Source organism: Gouania willdenowi, unplaced genomic scaffold (assembly GCF_900634775.1).
Source record: "Gouania willdenowi unplaced genomic scaffold, fGouWil2.1 scaffold_62_arrow_ctg1, whole genome shotgun sequence".
NCBI lineage: Eukaryota > Metazoa > Chordata > Actinopteri > Blenniiformes > Gobiesocidae > Gouania > Gouania willdenowi.
The window spans coordinates 414,127-433,898 of record NW_021145227.1 but is presented as its reverse complement, the minus strand read 5'-3'; the positions used below and the strand labels follow the sequence as shown (position 1 = coordinate 433,898).

The 19,772-nt window shown below is 42.5% G+C and overlaps 1 protein-coding gene across 2 annotated transcripts; it reads right to left on the bottom strand.

Moving 5' to 3' along the window:
- Positions 1-541: 541 nt before the first annotated feature.
- LOC114460700 (E3 ubiquitin-protein ligase TRIM39-like) lies at positions 542-15,741 on the bottom strand. 2 transcript variants are annotated; one of them, XM_028442624.1, is made up of 3 exons: positions 15,688-15,741; positions 3,417-3,548; positions 542-2,194 (listed from the first exon to the last, which is right to left on the bottom strand). In XM_028442624.1, the coding sequence occupies exons 2-3, from the start codon at positions 3,423-3,425 to the stop codon at positions 593-595; spliced, it is 1,611 nt and encodes a 536-aa protein (XP_028298425.1). In that variant the 5' UTR covers positions 3,426-3,548; positions 15,688-15,741; the 3' UTR covers positions 542-592. The 2 variants fall into 2 exon arrangements, with proteins under 2 accessions (XP_028298425.1, XP_028298426.1); XM_028442625.1 differs by lacking the exon at positions 3,417-3,548 and having other exon boundaries at positions 15,688-15,700.
- Between the last annotated feature and the right edge of the window lie 4,031 nt (positions 15,742-19,772).

Genomic DNA, 19,772 nt, shown 5'->3' with positions numbered 1-19,772 from the left:
CGAGGCAGATCTGCGCATGTCTGAAAGAACCCGCAAAGGACACTGGGTACAATTAATTTTTTTTTCTAATTTGACTTAACTAGGATACATTAAGTTAAGCATGTTCTTAAACTCCAAATTACTGCTTACTTATTTAAAAATAGTGTTCATAACAAGTTGATGAAAACTGAGTTTGGTTCACTTATCATATTTAATTAATTTGAATGTTAGCATTTACAGTGTATGCACCTCAAAGTTGCGGAGGCAGTTATTGTGTAAACAGTTTGTGATAAAGAAACAGGCTCCTTGGTTAATTCCTGCTAGGAAGAGGGTCTTTAGGCTTGATGTCGTTTGGTTCCCTACACCCACATACAACACTTGAAAATAAAATGTACCACAATTATACTCAACATATTTTAATTCTTTTTTTAATTCAACTTTTATTTCATCACAATCCAAACACCAAATGTGAAACTTCTTTAATAAAATGTTTCCTCCCACTGTTGAGAAACATACATGTTAGGTTGGATGGAGTGCGTAACCAACCTGGAGATGTGAATGGTTGCAGAGAACCATTGAATCTATTGTTGGTGAGACTTCATCATGACACTGATCATTCACTTTGATTGACAGGACAGATGATCAGAGGTGCTGAGTTTTTACCACCATAGTTTAAACCAGGACTAAAGTATGGGTGTAGTTTATGAGTGAAGCAGCAGTGAGTGAAGGAGTAGATCAGAGCTGCAGCATCTACATCATAAAAGGAGACCACACCCTCCTCATAGTCCACAAACACACCCACCTTCTCAGGAACACACTTCAGATGAAGAATAACTGAAGGACCTCCACATGCTTTATACACATTTCCATCTCTGAGTGCCACAGTCCATAAGCCATTCTTAGGAGTCGCAGCAATATATCCCTTCCTGTTGATGGATTCTTTAACCACTCCTAAATACCAGTCAGTTTTTCCTTTAACCTGAACCTCAAAGTAAAATCTACCTGAACTGAAATTCTGCTTCCCTAAAACATTAATATATTTAGAAAATCTCTTTGGATTATCTGGAAGGTTCTTCTTCACATCACTGTCATAAACTAGTTTTCCATCATCAGACAGGACAAGGTAAGGATTAGCTGTAAGAGGATCAAGAGTCACATCTACTGCAAACTGCTGCAGCCTCTTCATCTCAAACATCTTTATCATCATCATCTCGTCACTGAGTGTGTCTTCCAGCTGAGCCACAGCTCTCAGCACAGTTCCTTCATATGATGATGGATGGACCATGACCTCTGTCCAGTCCTTGGTGGCTGGAGGAGCTTTCAGGGAGCAGAAGTGTTGGAGGAGGTGGTCTTCAGAGTGGGAGAGCTGCTCCACCTCAGAGCTTCTCTTCATCAGCTCAGAGATTTCCTCCTCCAGCTCCTTGATCAAACCTTCAGCCTCTCTCTCTTCTACTTCCTGTTGCTCCTCCATTGTCTTCATCAGCTCCTTCAGGCCTCTCTGAACAAGCTCCATCAAAGCAGTGAACACCTCCACACCTTCAGCTTTCGCTCTGTCTGCTACTTTTTTCTTGATCCTCACTGACTTTCGGATCTCCTCCAGCTTCTCTCGTCTCTTTTGGATCATCTGCTGAAGATGCACTTTCTTTTCTTCAAACAGATCTTCTCCCAGAGGGACTAACTGGTGACTCCTGTGCTCCAAAACAGAACACATCAAGCAGACACGTGTCTGATCGCTCAGACAGAACAGCTCCAGAGGTTTGCTGTGCTTTGGACACATCCTGGATTCCAGGTTCTCCACAGGCTCCACCAGCTGATGTCTTCTCAGGCCTGATGTTGTCAGATGAGGCTCCAGGTGAGTCTCACAGTAGGAGACCCCACAGTCCAGGCAGGACTTCAGGGCCTTCACTTTGGTTCCAGTGCAGACATCACAGGGAACTTCTCCTGGTGCTGCTGCTTTCTTCTCAGATTCACGTCTGAACTGAGAAACCATCTCACGCATCATAATATTGACCTTCAGCTGAGGTTTAGGGCTGAACACCTGATTACACACGGGACACCTGCTGGTGGTACTGGTGTCCCAGTATGTGCTGATGCATGTTTTGCAGAAGTTGTGTCCACATGGTGTGGTGACTGGATCAGTGAGCACCTCCAGACAGATGGAGCACAGGAAGTGATGTTCAGACGTCCCACTGCAGGCAGGAGACATGTCCACAAACTGAGGGACAGAGACAAGCAGCACATTAACAGGACACTCTCATTGTTGTGGAACGTTCCTTTACTAATGTTTCTGAGTCCATCTCACTGAGATCACCTCTAGTATTTAGCATTGATTCAGTCATCCTGTAGTAATGTGGACAGTCGGCTGTGCCTCAGCAGCTGAATGTAAAAGTGCAATAGTTTTAATGTTTAAGATTCAAATTAGTTTTCAGGTTCTCTCATATTAACACTGGAATTTTTCTAAATTATAGGTTAGATTTTTTGCGTACTTTATTTTAATGTACAATCTTGTTATCTTTAAAATAACTAATATATTGTGTATTAACAGACTGAAGTTTAACATAGCACAAACCTTTAAAGTCTGCATGGACCACACACTACATTTAACAGTGATTTTGTTTGGGAAAACAAATTAAACTAATTATCTGCCTCAAATGTAACTTATAAATACACGTCATTTCTGTGCAACTTGTGACTGAAATTCACAAATTGTGATTAATCGTGATTATTTAGTCAGATTTGCAATTGATTGGTTATTTTTTAATCCATTCACGGCTAATTTATATTAAAAAAAATACGTTCCCCATGAGCAGTAGAGACCTTTCTTAGACTATATCACACATCACATGACTTTTAGTAGTGGGTGGTAGATGATGGAAACCAATGGCAAACTTTTTTTCAAAATGAACATTACATTTATATCAAACCTCATTTGGACTTAATAAAATGAAAGTTAAAGATATGGAAAACATCACGTCACCAATTCTAAACTTTAGTTCAAGTTATCTTCAATGTTCCTCAAATAAAGATATCTATGTAGTTGTAGATATCTGAGAAGATGTTTGGACTTGGCAGAAGTAGAAAGTTATGTTATTCTGTTTGTTTTATTCATTTTTATATTAACTCGTCACATTTCCTGAGATGCAATTGCCGTTTGCTAAAAAGCAAATGTTGATTATCTAAAAAAGGAAACAAATGGTTCATTCATTCCTACATCAAATATGTTAGTTTGTCATGTATGAATATAATTTCTCTTTAACTAAAAAAATATGTTAATCTATGGAATTTTCAGTGGAATACTGGATTACAAAAATATTCAATAGCTACAGCCTTGAAACATATTGTGTACAATTATATATAACATGTTTGACGTGAATCCCTGTTTTAAATGTTAACAAAATGAGCTAAATGCTAAAAACAGCTAGAAAATTGTCATTTACCTTTGACATTAGACGTCCTATAATTAAGCCCTTCAGTGTTTAAAGGTGTTCCCATAAAAAGCAGCAGAGCAGCAATCCGTCACTTCCTTTCAGCAGCTCAATTCCAATGTTTCCTCAATTTACAATTTATATCTTGGGATAAAACAAAGTAATGATCACATGTTAAATGTGTCACATTAAAATTAGTAAATAATTGTTCCTGTTGATTTGAGGCCAGTGAAATATGGGCCTGTCATAATACGTAAAATTAATAATAATAATAATAATTAAAGCCGCGAGCGGCGTCATAGGTTCCGATGAAGCGGCCGGGGGCGGTAACCCACGGTCACGTATACCAGTGTTTTTCAACCTTTTTTGAGCCAAGGCACATTTTTTTCATTGAAAAAATCACGAGGCACACCACCAGCCAAACATGTTAAAAAATGATACTCTGTAGCCTATATTAACAATATAGCCATTCTCATCAAAGTGTCTTGAATAGGAATCAAATAAACACAAAGAATAAAGGACTTTATCATCATTTGTATTTCTTCTTTCAAATAAAAAGTGCACTTATCATGTCCACTTCAAAAATACAGCTTGAACATAACAAATGAAACAACAATGTGGTCTTAAAGGGACTGAAGCGATGCGATTACATTAAAAATCAATGTAAATGACGCAACGTCAATTTATCCCCCCCTCAGCGACGCGACTTGCATGATCAAAGTTGAAAAATTTTAACTTTTTAAGCGACGTGAAGCGATATCTCCCGTCCTCCACTGTCTGTAGAGCGGAGGCAGCAGCCCCTCCCTCCCGCTCCCGCTTCAGTGCTGACGGCTGCAGCGGAGGCTGTTCTACTTCCTCAAAGTATCAGGTTCAAAATTAAAGCGGTAAATTTCTTTAAAACCACAGTAACTACTGATCAAACACATTCTGAGTGAAGTCATCCTTTAATATCTCCGTTAAGTTGATCATTTAACCGTAGAAGCGGAGCAAGAAGGAAAAAAAAAGACGTCATCAACACTCTCTCTCTGTCTCTACCCTGTTACCGGGGCCCCACACACACACACACACACACACACACACACACGGTTCCCTAGTGATCGCGTCGCTGGAGCGATGAAATGATGGACTGACAAAAAAGCACCACTATGTGCAAACTACCGATCAGGGACGATTTAAGGCAACGGCATCGCTTCCGTCGCGTTCGGTGTGCACGCACCTTTATTCACTACTGCAGCACGGACACTCGACAATGGTATATTATTTGCAGATAATAATTAATATGTTTTCAAATTTTTTTTTTAGACCAATTAGGTGAAATTGGATAATTTCCCACGGCACACCTGACGATAGTGTGCCGCGGCACAGTGGTTGAAAAACACTGACGTATACCACTGTTGGGGATTTGGGAATTGGCCTGGAGTTGTAAGCGTTTTCGTATAACGGCGTACTTATCGCGAAGGATTTTCCTGTGTCATGATAGGCCCCTCCCACTTTTCACAGCCTGCTCTATTTGCCATAGCAATGTGCTTCCATCTAATAAGATTCATCCTACAGTGTTTTGAAGTCAACACGACATGTCGTCTGTCCACTACAGCTGCTCGTGTAGGACGACCACAGAAGCGGCGCCCTCTGAGAACGCAAGGCATTGTGGGTAAATTGGTTATCGTTTGTTGTTTAGCTCTGGACAGTGATCGTGTGTATCAAATATGAAGCAGTTTGAACTTTGCACTCTAGAGTTATAAGCGTTTTCGTATAACGGCGTAGTTATGGCGAGGGATTTTCCTGTGTCATGATAGGGCCCTCCCACTTTTCACAGCCTGCTCTATTTGCCATAGCAATGTGCTTCCATCTAATAAGATTCATCTTACAGTGTTTTGAAGTCAACACGACATGTCGTCTTGCCGCTAGAGCTGCTGGCGTAGGACGGCCCAAGAAGCGGCGCCCTCTGAGAGCGCAAGGCATTGTGGGTGTTTTTGGTTATCGTTTGTTGTTTGGGGCTGTACGGTCATCATGTGTATCAAATATGAAGCACTTTGAACTTTGCATTCTGGAGTTGCAAGCGTTTTCGTATAACGGCGTAGTTATGGCGAGGGATTTTCCTGTGTGATTATAGGCCCCTCCCACTGGCCATAATGGGTAATTTGGTCATCGAGCGTTGTTCATGGATGGACAATCATCGTGTGTATCAAATATGAAGCAGTTTGAACTTTGCATTGGAGCGTTATAAGCATTTTCCTATTATAGCGTGTTGATGGCGAAGAATTTTCCAGTGACTTTTTAGGCCCCTCCCACTGACCACAGTCTGTTGTTTCTTCAATAGGAATTTGCTCCCCTCTGTGTAGGTTCATCCTACAGTGTTTTGAAGTCAACACGACATATCGTCTGTCCGCTACAGCTGCTCGTGTAGGACGACCACAGAAGCGGCGCCCTCTGAGAACGCAAGGCATTGTGGGTAAATTGGTTATCGTTTGTTGTTTAGCTCTGGACAGTGATCGTGTGTATCAAATATGAAGCAGTTTGAACTTTGCACTCTAGAGTTATAAGCGTTTTCGTATAACGGCGTAGTTATGGTTAGGGATTTTCGTGTGTCATTATAGGCCCCTCCCACTGGCCATGATGGGTAATTTGGTCATTGAGCGTTGTTCATGGATGGACAATCATCGTGTGTATCAAATATGAAGCAGTTTGAACTTTGCATTGAAGCGTTATTAGCATTTTCCTATTATAGCGTGCTGATGGCGAAGGATTCTCCCGTGTCATTATAGGCCCCTCCCACTGATCACAGCCTGTTTTTTCTTCCATAGCAATTTGCTACCCTCTGTGTAGGTTCATCCTACAGTGTTTTGAAGTCAACACGACATATCGTCTGTCCGCTACAGCTGCTCGTGTAGGACGACCACAGAAGCGGCGCCCTCTGAGAACGCAAGGCATTATGGGTAAATTGGTTCTCGAGTTTTGTTAATGGCTGTACGGTCATCATGTGTATCAAATATGAAGCAGTTTGAACTTTGCATTCTAGAGTTATAAGCTTTTTCCTAGAACGGCGTCCTGTAAATGCTAACCGTGTACATGACCTTAAATGACACCGGTCGAAAACACAAGGCATGATGGGAAATGTTTCAAAGCAGTCATGACCAAGCGTGGGCACATGTCCTTTGTGTGAAATTTGAAGCTGATCGAAGTTTGTGTGTCAGAGTTATGGAGATTTGGAATTTTTTGCGTGCTAACGAAAATTAGCATTACATTTTTGTGGCGGCGCCACGACCAAACCGTGACAGATACGAAAATTCTTTCGATAACTTTTCATCTTCAATGGGTCCTATGTGGTGTTGCCAAGTTTTAAGCGAATCGGATGAATCCCCTCAGACTAGATAGCGCAGATGCGTTTCGAGGGCGAAACGCCATTTTTGACCTTTGACCCAAGATGGCTGACTTCCTGTTTGGTTTTGGGCGGGGTCACAATGTAACTTTTTGCTCATTCTGGGGCGAAGACTACATGTGGCGATTTTCGTGCAAATCGGTCAGACCTGGCGGTCGTGTGGTTCCATTGTTTGTTTTGGCGGCGAAAACGCACGCTATGCGTGCGTTTTCTGTCCGTTTTTTTTCACGCCACCAAATTATCAAATTTTTCGCCAGGCCTGAGGTGCATGCAAATTTCGGTGAGTTTTCGGGCATTTTTAGTGGGTCGAATTAGCGATCAAAGGCGGGCGGGGTATAATAATAATAATAATAATAATAATAATTAAAGCCGCGAGCGGCGTCATAGGTTCCGATGAAGCGGCCGGGGGCGGTAACCCACGGTCACGTATACCACTGTTTTGGGAATTGGCCTGAGCAAATTTGGTGTAAATTGGTGTAAAAACAACTGAGATATTGCATTAACCAAGAAATGGCGAAAGATTTTCCTGTCATGATAGGCCCCTCCCACTTTTCACAGCCTGCTCTATTTGCCATAGCAATGTGCTTCCATCTAATAAGATTCATCCTACAGTGTTTTGAAGTCAACACGACATATCGTCTCTCCGCTACAGCTGCTCGTGTAGGACGACCACAGAAGCGGCGCCCTCTGAGAACGCAAGGCATTGTGGGTAAATTGGTTATCGTTTGTTGTTTAGCTGTGGACAGTGATCGTGTGTATGAAATATGAAGCAGTTTGAACTTTGCACTCTAGAGTTATAAGCGTTTTCGTATAACGGCGTACTTATAGCGAAGGATTTTAATGTGTCATGATAGGCCCCTCCCACTTTTCACAGCCTGCTCTATTTGCCATCGCAATGTGCTTCCATCTAATAAGATTCATCCTACAGTGTTTTGAAGTTAACACGACATATCGTCTGTCCGCTACAGCTGCTCGTGTAGGACGACCACAGAAGCGGCGCCCTCTGAGAACGCAAGGCATTGTGGGTAAATTGGTTATCGTTTGTTGTTTAGCTCTGGACAGTGATCGTGTGTATCAAATATGAAGCAGTTTGAACTTTGCATTCTGGAGTTGTAAGCGTTTTCGTATAACGGCGTAGTTATGGCGAGGGATTTTCGTGTGTCATTATAGGCCCCTCCCACTGGCCATGATGGGTAATTTGGTCATCGAGCGTTGTTTATGGATGGACAATCATCGTGTGTCTCAAATATGAAGCAGTTTGAACTTTGCATTGAAGCGTTATAAGCATTTTCCTATTATAGCGTGCTGATGGCGAAGGATTCTCCCGTGTCATTATAGGCCCCTCCCACTGATCACAGCCTGTTTTTTCTTCCATAGCAATTTGCTACCCTCTGTGTAGGTTCATCTTACAGTGTTTTGAAGTCAACACGACATATCGTCTCTCCGCTACAGCTGCTCGTGTAGGACGACCACAGAAGCGGCGCCCTCTGAGAACGCAAGGCATTATGGCTAAATTGGTTCTCGAGTTTTGTTTATGGCTGTACGGTCATCATGTGTATCAAATATGAAGCAGTTTGAACTTTGCACTCTAGAGTTATAAGCGTTTTCGTATAACGGCGTAGTTATGGCGAGGGATTTTCATGTGTCATTATAGGCCCCTCCCACTGGCCATGATGGGTAATTTGGTCATCGAGCGTTGTTTATGGATGGACAATGATCCTGTGTATCAAATATGAAGCAGTTTGAACTTTGCACTCTAGAGTTATAAGCGTTTTCGTATAACGGCGTAGTTATGGCGAGGGATTTTCCTGTGTCATGATAGGCCCCTCCCACTTTTCACAGCCTGCTCTATTTGCCATAGAAATGTGCTTCCATCTAATAAGATTCATCCTACAGTGTTTTGAAGTCAACACGACATATCGTCTGTCCGCTACAGCTGCTCGTGTTGGACGACCACAGAAGCGGCGCCCTCTGAGAACGCAAGGCATTATGGGTAAATTGGTTCTCGAGTTTTGTTTATGGCTGTACGGTCATCATGTGTATCAAATATGAAGCAGTTTGAACTTTGCATTCTAGAGTTATAAGCTTTTTCCTAGAACGGCGTCCTGTAAATGCTAACCGTGTACATGACCTTAAATGACACCGGTCGAAAACACAAGGCATGATGGGAAATGTTTCAAAGCAGTCATGACCAAGCTTGGGCACATGTCCTTTGTGTGAAATTTGAAGCTGATCGAAGTTTGTGTGTCAGAGTTATGGAGATTTGGAATTTTTTGCGTGCTAACGAAAATTAGCATTGCAGTTTTGTGGTGGCGCCACGACCAAACCGTGACAGATACAAAAATTCTTTCGATAACTTTTCATCTTCAATGGGTCCTATGTGGTGTTGCCAAGTTTTAAGCGAATCGGATGAATCCCCTCAGACTAGATAGCGCAGATGCGTTTCGAGGGCGAAACGCCATTTTTGACCTTTGACCCAAGATGGCTGACTTCCTGTTTGGTTTTGGGCGGGGTTACAATGTAACTTTTTGCTCATTCTGGGGCGAAGACTACATGTGGCGATTTTCGTGCAAATCGGTCAGACCTGGCGGTCGTGTGGTTTCATCATTTGTTTTGGCGGCGAAAACGCACGCATAGCGTGCGTTTTCTGTCCGTTTTTTTTCACGCGACCAAATTATCAAATTTTTCGCCAGGCCTGAGGTGCGTGCAAATTTCGGTGAGTTTTCGGGCATTTTTAGGGGGTCGAATTAGCGATCAAAGGCGGGCGGGGTATAATAATAATAATAATAGGAAATAAAAGCGAAAACAATAGGTTCCTCTGTCCCATTCTGGGACATCGGAACCTAATTAAAGCCGCGAGCGGCGTCATAGGTTCCGATGTAGCGGCCGGGGGCGGTAACCCACGGTCACGTATAGCACTGTTTTGGGAATTGGCCTGAGCAAATTTGGTGTAAATTGGTGTAAAAACAACTGAGATATTGCATTTACCAAGAAATGGCAAAAGATTTTCCTGTCATGATAGGCCCCTCCCACTTTTCACAGCCTGCTCTATTTGCCATAGCAATGTGCTTCCATCTAATAAAATTCATCCTACAGTGTTTTGAAGTCAACACGACATATCGTCTGTCCGCTACAGCTGCTCGTGTAGGACGACCACAGAAGCGGCGCCCTCTGAGAACGCAAGGCATTATGGGTAAATTGGTTATGGAGTTTTGTTTATGGCTGGACAGTCGTCGTGTGTATCAAATATGAAGCAGTTTGAATTTAGCATTCTAGAGTTATAAGCTTTTTCCTATTACAGAGTGCTGATGGCGAAGGATTCTCCTGTGTCATGATAGGCCCCTCCCACTTTTCACAACCTGGTAGAATTTCCATCGCAATGTGCTTCCATCTAATAAGATTCATCCTACAGTGTTTTCAAGTCAACATGACATATCGTCTGTCCGCTACAGCTGCTCGTGTAGGACGACCACAGAAGCGGCGCCCTCTGAGAACGCAAGGCATTGTGGGTAAATTGGTTATCGTTTGTTGTTTAGCTCTGGACAGTGATCGTGTGTATCAAATATGAAGCAGTTTGAACTTTGCATTCTAGAGTTATAAGCGTTTTCTTAAAACGGCGTAGTCATGGCGAGGGATTTTCGTGTGTCATTATAGGCCCCTCCCACTGGCCATGATGGGTAATTTGGTCATCGAGCGTTGTTCATGGATGGACAATCATCGTGTGTATCAAATATGAAGCAGTTTGAACTTTGCATTGAAGCGTTATAAGCATTTTCCTATTATAGCGTGCTGATGGCGAAGGATTCTCCCGTGTCATTATAGGCCCCTCCCACTGATCACAGCCTGTTTTTTCTTCCATAGCAATTTGCTACCCTCTGTGTAGGTTCATCCTACAGTGTTTTGAAGTCAATACGACATATCGTCTGTCCGCTACAGCTGCTCGTGTAGGCCGACCACAGAAGCGGCGCCCACTGAGAACGCAAGGCATTGTGGGTAAATTGGTTATCGTTTGTTGTTTAGCTCTGGACAGTGATCGTGTGTATCAAATATGAAGCAGTTTGAACTTTGCACTCTAGAGTTATAAGCGTTTTCGTATAACGGCGTAGTTATGGCGAGGGATTTTCCTGTGTCATGATAGGCCCCTCCCACTTTTCACAGCCTGCTCTATTTGCCAAAGCTATGTGCTTCCATCTAATAAGATTCATCCTACAGTGTTTTGAAGTCAACACGACATATCGTCTGTCCGCTACAGCTGCTCGTGTAGGACGACCACAGAAGCGGCGCCCTCTGAGAACGCAAGGCATTGTGGGTAAATTGGTCATCGTTTGTTGTTTAGCTCTGGACAGTGATCGTGTGTATCAATTATGAAGCAGTTTGAACTTTGCACTCTAGAGTTATAAGCGTTTTCGTATAATGGCGTAGTTATGGCGAGGGATTTTCGTGTGTCATTATAGGCCCCTCCCACTGGCCATGATGGGTAATTTGGTCATCGAGCGTTGTTTATGGATGGACAATCATCGTGTGTATCAAATATGAAGCAGTTTGAACTTTGCATTGGAGCGTTATAAGCATTTTCCTATTACAGCGTGTTGATGGCGAAGAATTTTGCAGTGACATTTTAGGCCCCTCCCACTGACCACGGTCTGTTGTTTCTTTTATAGCAATTTGCTCCCCTCTGTGTAGGTTCATCCTACAGTGTTTTGAAGTCAACACGACATATCGTCTGTCCGCTACAGCTGCTCGTGTAGGACGACCACAGAAGCGACGCCCTCTGAGAACGCAAGGCATTATGGGTAAATTGGTTCTCGAGTTTTGTTTATGGCTGTACGGTCATCATGTGTATCAAATATGAAGCAGTTTGAACTTTGCATTCTAGAGTTATAAGCTTTTTCCTAGAACGGCGTGCTGTAAATGCTAACCGTGTACATGACCTTAAATGACACCGGTCGAAAACACAAGGCATGATGGGAAAAGTTTCAAAGCAGTCATGACCAAGCTTGGGCACATGTCCTTTGTGTGAAATTTGAAGCTGATCGAAGTTTGTGTGTCAGAGTTATGGAGATTTGGAATTTTTTGCGTGCTAACGAAAATTAGCATTGCATTTTTGTGGCGGCGCCACGACCAAACCGTGACAGATACGAAAATTCTTTCGATAACTTTTCATCTTCAATGGGTCCTATGTGGTGTTGCCAAGTTTTAAGCGAATCGGATGAATCCCCTCAGACTAGATAGCGCAGATGCGTTTCGAGGGCGAAACGCCATTTTTGACCTTTGACCCAAGATGGCTGACTTCCTGTTTGGTTTTGGGCGGGGTCACAATGTAACTTTTTGCTCATTCTGGGGCGGAGACTACACGTGGCGATTTTCGTACATATCGGTCAAACCTGGCGGTCGTGCGGTTCCATCGTTTTTTTGGCGGCGAAAACGCACGCTACGCGTGCGTTTTCTGTCCGTTTTTTTTCACGCCACCTAATTATCAAATTTTTCGCCAGGCCTGAGGTGCGTGCAAATTTCGGTGAGTTTTCGGGCATTTTTAGGGGGTCGAATTAGCGATCAAAGGCGGGCGGGGTATAATAATAAAACGATATAATAGCGAAAACAATAGGTTCCTCTGTCCCATTCTGGGACATCGGAACCTAATTAAAGCCGCGAGCGGCGTCATAGGTTCCGATGAAGCGGCCGGGGGCGGTAACCCACGGTCACGTATACCACTGTTTTGGGAATTGGCCTGAGCAAATTTGGTGTAAATTGGTGTAAAAACAACTGAGATATTGCATTTACCAAGAAATGGCGAAAGATTTTCCTGTCATGATAGGCCCCTCCCACTTTTCACAGCCTGCTCTATTTGCCATAGCAATGTGCTTCCATCTAATAAGATTCATCCTACAGTGTTTTGAAGTCAACACGACATATCGTCTGTCCGCTACAGCTGCTCGTGTAGGACGACCACAGAAGCGGCGCCCTCTGAGAACGCAAGGCATTGTGGGTAAATTGGTTATTGATTGTTGTTTAGCTCTGGACAGTGATCGTGTGTATCAAATATGAAGCAGTTTGAACTTTGCACTCTAGAGTTATAAGCGTTTTCGTATAACGGCGTAGTTATGGCGAGGGATTTTCGTGTGTCATTATAGGCCCCTCCCACTGGCCATGATGGGTAATTTGGTCATCGAGCGTTGTTTATGGATGGACAATCATCATGTGTATCAAATATGAAGCAGTTTGAACTTTGCATTGAAGCGTTATAAGCATTTTCCTATTATAGCGTGCTGATGGCGAAGGATTCTCCCGTGTCATTATAGGCCCCTCCTACTTTTCACAGCCTGCTTTATTTGCCATAACAATGTGCTTCCATCTAATAAGATTCATCCTACAGTGTTTTGAAGTCAACACGACATATCGTCTGTCCGTTACAGCTGCTCATGTAGGACGACCACAGAAGCGGCGCCCTCTGAGAACGCAAGGCATTGTGGGTAAATTGGCTATCGTTTGTTGTTTAGCTCTGGACAGTGATCGTATTTATCAAATATGAAGCAGTTTGAACTTTGCACTCTAGAGTTATAAGCGTTTTCGTATATATGGCGTTGTTATGGCGAGGGATTTTCGTGTGTCATTATAAGCCCCTCCCACTGACCACAGTCTGTTGTTTCTTCAATAGGAATTTGCTCCCCTCTGTGTAGGTTCATCCTACAATGTTTTGAAGTCAACACGACATATCGTCTGTCCGCTACAGCTGCTCGTGTTGGACGACCACAGCAGCGGCACCCTCTGAGAACGCAAGGCATTGTGGGTAAATTGGTTATCGTTTGTTGTTTAGCTCTGGACAGTGATCGTGTGTATCAAAAATGAAGCAGTTTGAACTTTGCATTCTAGAGTTATAAGCTTTTTCCTATTACAGCGTGCTGATGGCGAAGGCTTTTCCTGTCATGATAGGCCCCTCCCACTTTTCACAGCCTGCTCTATTTGCCATAGCAATGTGCTTCCATCTAATAAGATTCATCCTACAGTGTTTTGAAGTCAACACGATATATCGTCTGTCTGCTACAGCTGCTCGTGTTGGACGACCACAGAAGCGGCGCCCTCTGAGAGCGCAAGGCATTGTGGGTGTTTTTGGTTATCGTTTGTTGTTTAGCTCTGGACAGTGATCGTATGTATCAAATATGAAGCAGTTTGAACTTTGCACTCTAGAGTTATAAGCGTTTTCGTATATATGGCGTTGTTATGGCGAGGGATTTTCGTGTGTCATTATAAGCCCCTCCCACTGACCACAGTCTGTTGTTTCTTCAATAGGAATTTGCTCCCCTCTGTGTAGGTTCATCCTACAGTGTTTTGAAGTCAACACGACATGTCGTCTGTCCGCTACAGCTGCTCGTGTTGGATGACCACAGAAGCGGCGCCCTCTGAGAACGCAAGGCATTGTGGGTAAATTGGTTATCGTTTGTTGTTTGGGGCTGTACGGTCATCATGTCTATCAAATATGAAGCACTTTGAACTTTGCATTCTGGAGTTGTAAGCGTTTTCGTATAACGGCGTACTTATGGCGAGGGATTTTCGTGTGTCATTATAAGCCCCTCCCACTGACCACAGTCTGTTGTTTCTTCAATAGGAATTTGCTCCCCTCTGTGTAGGTTCATCGTACAGTGTTTTGAAGTCAACACGACATATCGTCTGTCCGCTACAGCTGCTCGTGTTGGACGACCACAGAAGCGGCGCCCTCTGAGAACGCAAGGCATTGTGGGTAAATTGGTTATCGTTTGTTGTTTAGCTCTGGACAGTGATTGTGTGTATCAAAAATGAAGCAGTTTGAACATTGCATTCTAGAGTTATAAGCTTTTTCCTAGAACGGCGTCCTGTTGATGCTAACCGTGTACATGACCTTAAATGACACCGGTCGAAAACACAAGGCATGATGGGAAATGTTTCAAAGCAGTCATGACCAAGCTTGGGCACATGTCCTTTGTGTGAAATTTGAAGCTGATCGAAGTTTGTGTGTCAGAGTTATGGAGATTTGGAATTTTTTGCGTGCTAACGAAAATTAGCATTGCATTTTTGTGGCGGCGCCACGACCAAACCGTGACAGATACGAAAATTCTTTTGATAACTTTTCATCTTCAATGGGTCCTATGTGGTGTTGCCAAGTTTTAAGCGAATCGGATGAATCCCCTCAGACTAGTTCGCGCAGATGCGTTTCGAGGGCGAAACGCCATTTTTGACCTTTGACCCAAGATGGCTGACTTCCTGTTTGGTTTTGGGCGGGGTCACAATGTAACTTTTTGCTCATTCTGGGGCGGAGACTACACGTGGCGATTTTCGTACATATCGGTCAAACCTGGCGGTCGTGCGGTTCCATCGTTTTTTTGGCGGCGAAAACGCACGCTACGCGTGCGTTTTCTGTCCGTTTTTTTTCACGCCACCTAATTATCAAATTTTTCGCCAGGCCTGAGGTGCGTGCAAATTTCGGTGAGTTTTCGGGCATTTTTAGGGGGTCGAATTAGCGATCAAAGGCGGGCGGGGTATAATAATAAAACGATATAATAGCGAAAACAATAGGTTCCTCTGTCCCATTCTGGGACATCGGAACCTAATAATAATATGCAGCTTTACGTGCAGTGAGACATTCCGTTATAGTTTCTGATGTATATATTATATGCCGCTAACACACACACACACACACACACTGTATATAATGATTCAATTCAGACTTAATGTTAAATGTTAAAATGAACAAATTTAAAATAAGCTTTTATGACAAAGTCGTTCCAAAGATCGTTCAATATCAGCTCATTCACACAAGATTATTACTAAATATGTAAACACATTTAGATTAAAACAAGCAGTATTTACTCACTGGATTGTGGGAAATCACAAAATGAGTCATTAAAGTTGACATTATTATTAGACACTCACTTTGGTCTCAAACGTTGCTCACTGATGACATCTGCTGGTCAACGTTAATCTATATTATTAAAGCTACTTTAGTCGTTTCTGACGGTGCACGAGGAGATTCTGTAGAATGGTGGAGATTCTGCAGCTTTCATCTTAGCCTGAGTTGACATGACAACCTGTCAACATTGAGCTTTCATCTTAGCCTGTGTTGACATGACAACCTGTCAACATTGAGCTTCCATTTTAGCCTGAGTTGCCGCGACAACCTGTCAACATTGATCTGTTCGAAGCTGCCTTTTGTGATTAAATGTATGTCATATTATCATAGGAAGATCAAATATATTAAATTAAATAATGCAAACACACATTTTACTCCTCATAGTGGATATACTGTATGTATGGACTGTTACATCAGGCATAATTACTACCAATGAGGGAGCGTCTTATACAACAATAGAAAACTAATGAACATTTTACTCACCAGGGGGCGCTGTTGGCCAAAAACTTACATATAAGTCGCTTCATTGTATAAGTCACAGAGGTGTAAAAAGTACTGATATATCCTCAAGTAGAAGTACAAGTAATTCACACATAAAATACTCAAGTACAAGTAAAAATTAGCTCAATTAAATAGTATTCAAAGTCAAAGTTACTAGTTACTTTCACCCCCACAGTTATTGTTGGTTCCCTTACATACAGTAAACATCTCATGTAGAAACCAAAAAAGGAAAAAAAACTAAATCTTCCATAACTGGAATCTAATTTATTTTCCACAAAGGCATCTGTATTAAAATCAAGGTTTGTCAAAATGTAAATTAAAAATTAAATAAATAAATAATGGCCGTCTGCTGGGCGTGGGCCTTGGCTCCTCTGCTGGGGTCTCGGGCGGGGGGCTCTCTGGGCCCTCCCCTTGGGGGGTTGGGTGCTTGGGTGGGTGGAGGGGGCGGGACGCTGGCGGGGGGCCTTGGGGTTGGAGGTTGGGGTCGGTGGCGGGATGCGCTGGGTGCTCGGCTGCTTGGGGCTTCTTTGGATGTGTGTGTGTGGGGGCGGTGGCTGCCTCTCGGCCTGGGATCTTGGGGGCGTCTGGGGGGCTGCTCGACCGTGGGGGGATGGCCTGGGGCTCCCTGGCCCCCGCTCTTTCTGCTGGCCTGGCTGCATCTGCAGGCCCGGGGCAGTTCCTGGGTTTGCAGTAGTGGTTTTTGCACATATACTGGTCTACGATGCACTGGCACGCCTTGGGTTGTGGGATAAAACTCATACAGGGTTTAACTTTAGATGCGTTAATCCAAAATACCTGCTTTGGGTATTTCCACTCATTCGTTCCCCCTGTCCACAGCCACCGGCTTGATTGCACAATATAATAAGCACAATATGTTCGACAAAGTCACATCTCACCCTCACTGTGGGATAGTCTATTCTTCCCCACCTTTTCTATTTCCTACCTTGAGTCTTTCCTCCCTGCTCCCCCCCTCCCCCTCCACTTAGGTGTAACACTGCTCTCCCTTTTTATATCCTCGCTATAATAAAAGATTTCTGACCCTTCCTTAGGGAGGGCTGGTGATGGTCACAATTAAGCAATACATTAAAATCAATTTATTTTATTGCAATAACAAAACATGCATTGCTGTCTCATAATGATTGCACTTCTTGTAGTGTTGACCTTTGACAGCATGTGCAGACAAGGAAAAAAAAAAATCTGGTTGGTCGGCTATGATGTCATTTCATTTTCTGTAGTTTCACAATGTCTGTTGATCATTTTAAAACAGAAAATAATTTACTCAGTAGCGGTTGGGTGTAGAAATGTAGTAAATTACTTTACTTCTTTTAAAATGCACTTGTACAAATAAAATTAGTGATTTAGAAATATACTAAAGTACGAGTACCCATCAAGGCAATATTTTTAAATGAAAAAGGCATGACTCATATTACAGAATTTACGGTATTTCAGTCAAACAAATATTCACTGCTTGTAAAGCTTCGCTAGCTCTGAGTCTATGATAAATATCTATAAAACTTTTCCTCTTTGTTTCAAAAACACCCTAGAGCAGATTAGACAGTTTGTGATGCACTTTTTTACGTTTACATGTGTGCATTAAAGCATGTTAGTGGATTATCCCCCGCTAAACTAGTAGATTAAGGCATCATTAGCAGATAATAGATGAAGATATGCTAACGTTGCTGGATAAACATAGCAACACAGCGTTAATAACAAGGTTCAGTTTTAATAATGCCATTATTATACAATTATAGAATAAACTTTTAAACGTGATTTATTTTGCTGTAGTAAATTAAATGAATGAATTAGATATAATTTTAGGACATAAAGGTCCTTTGCTATGAATCTAGATAATTGTATCCTGCATTAATCTCCATTAAGGGGCGTCAACTAACCAAACATTCCCTGTCAGAGAGAAGCTGTCCTACGAAGGTCGATAACAACACAATCATTTAAGCCAAGTGTTTTCAGCCTGGGTACATGTGTGCTCACATGAAAGGGGTGGAGCTAGCAACGTCTGACCAATCACTACAATGGAGAAAACTGGCAGAGTGAGTTTCTTCACAAAGGTGATGACACATGATGAAAAAAAAAGCGTGTGTGCTGTTGTAATAAAGGGAAACTGATTACAACATCTGATTACAATCACCCTCTTTTACATGTAGGTTTCAAAAGTAATATAACAAAAAAGAAAAGAAAAAGAAAAGTGTACGTAGCTGCATACTCTGCAGCTGCTTCTTGCCTCTGGATTGCTGTTGCATTAGAACACATAGAACTGGGTTTAGTACGATTAGAGACTGGAAGTGAAACACTGGAGCATGAAGATGCAAATACAGAGCTGTTATCTGGCCAAATCAGATTTTCTGTAGTTCCTTGAATTTGGGATTGGGCGTTTTGTACAACGATATTGGTGATCGATATAGAGCTGTCCAGCTTGCTTCACATGTCATGAGGTGGGCTGTCAGTTCCTCTGTATTCATCATACACCATATTCAGTTCAGATAGTTCTCTTTGAATAGTGCTGATGTGTTCTTTAGAATGTCACTGGGATCCTGTCTTATTACAGATGTTTTATCTCCTTTAGTTAGAGCCTTCCAGTGTTCATATATGCTGTCAAAGCGTAGCTGTAGTCCCTTGATTTTTCCTTTCTGAAGTTCTTTCCCCTTTTCTGTTAATATGCGAGTGTCATGTTCTGTTGGTTAAGTTCAGTTATTCTGTGTCTTTGTTTATTTTGAGTCTCGTCTGGTGTTAACTCTTGTCTGTGTTTCAGGGATTCCTGCTTGTGGCTCCACCCCTCAGTGATGTCTGTGTGAGTGCTTGGTGATTGAGTAGCTCCCTCATGTTTGCACCCAGGTGTGGCCCATTCCTAATCAGGCCTCCTTCACTATTTAAATGTGTGCTTGGGCACAGTGTGGTTGCTGGTTTGTTGTATTATGTTGTCAGGTTTGTGGTCTCCCTTTGTGTGCAGTGTGTCTGGTCTTGCTCCCTGTTCCTGCTCCCCTCCTGTTTTTGGATTTCAATTTTGATTTTGAGAATAAACATGGACTGGTTCCAAGAACGTTATGCGTCTATCCTGCCTCCGTCTCTCCTTGCATTTGGGTCCACACCCACAGCAAACCGTGACAGAGAGTCTCTTTCACTTCTACGAGGCTCATCAGGCTGCACCACTTGTACATTGTGAGGCTCCACTATCTGTTCTGGTTCTGCTACTTGTTCTATAGGAGCCATCAATTGATTCTCTTTACCAGATTGTGACATTTTAAACTTTTTAAATTGCCTATGAACTTGTCAAAGTAGTAAACAAAAGCCTTTTTTTTTTTTTAAATTTAATTTATTTATAGTGAATGAATAAATGTGAATGAATGAAACTTATTTAAATCACTCTTTCAATCAAACTTTCAAATATATAAGGCTTGAAAATATTTCTGTTGCTTTGAATTAACAGCCCTTATTGCAACATTTCAAACCAAAATAGAACGGATATAAACTCAAGATATTAAAATGTACACAAAGTTATTCCCTTCTTAAAGAAACTGAATTACCATCTTTATAACTTAAATCAGTAGCAAATCAATGTCCTTATGTTTCTTAATTACCTTCTGCGTCTGGG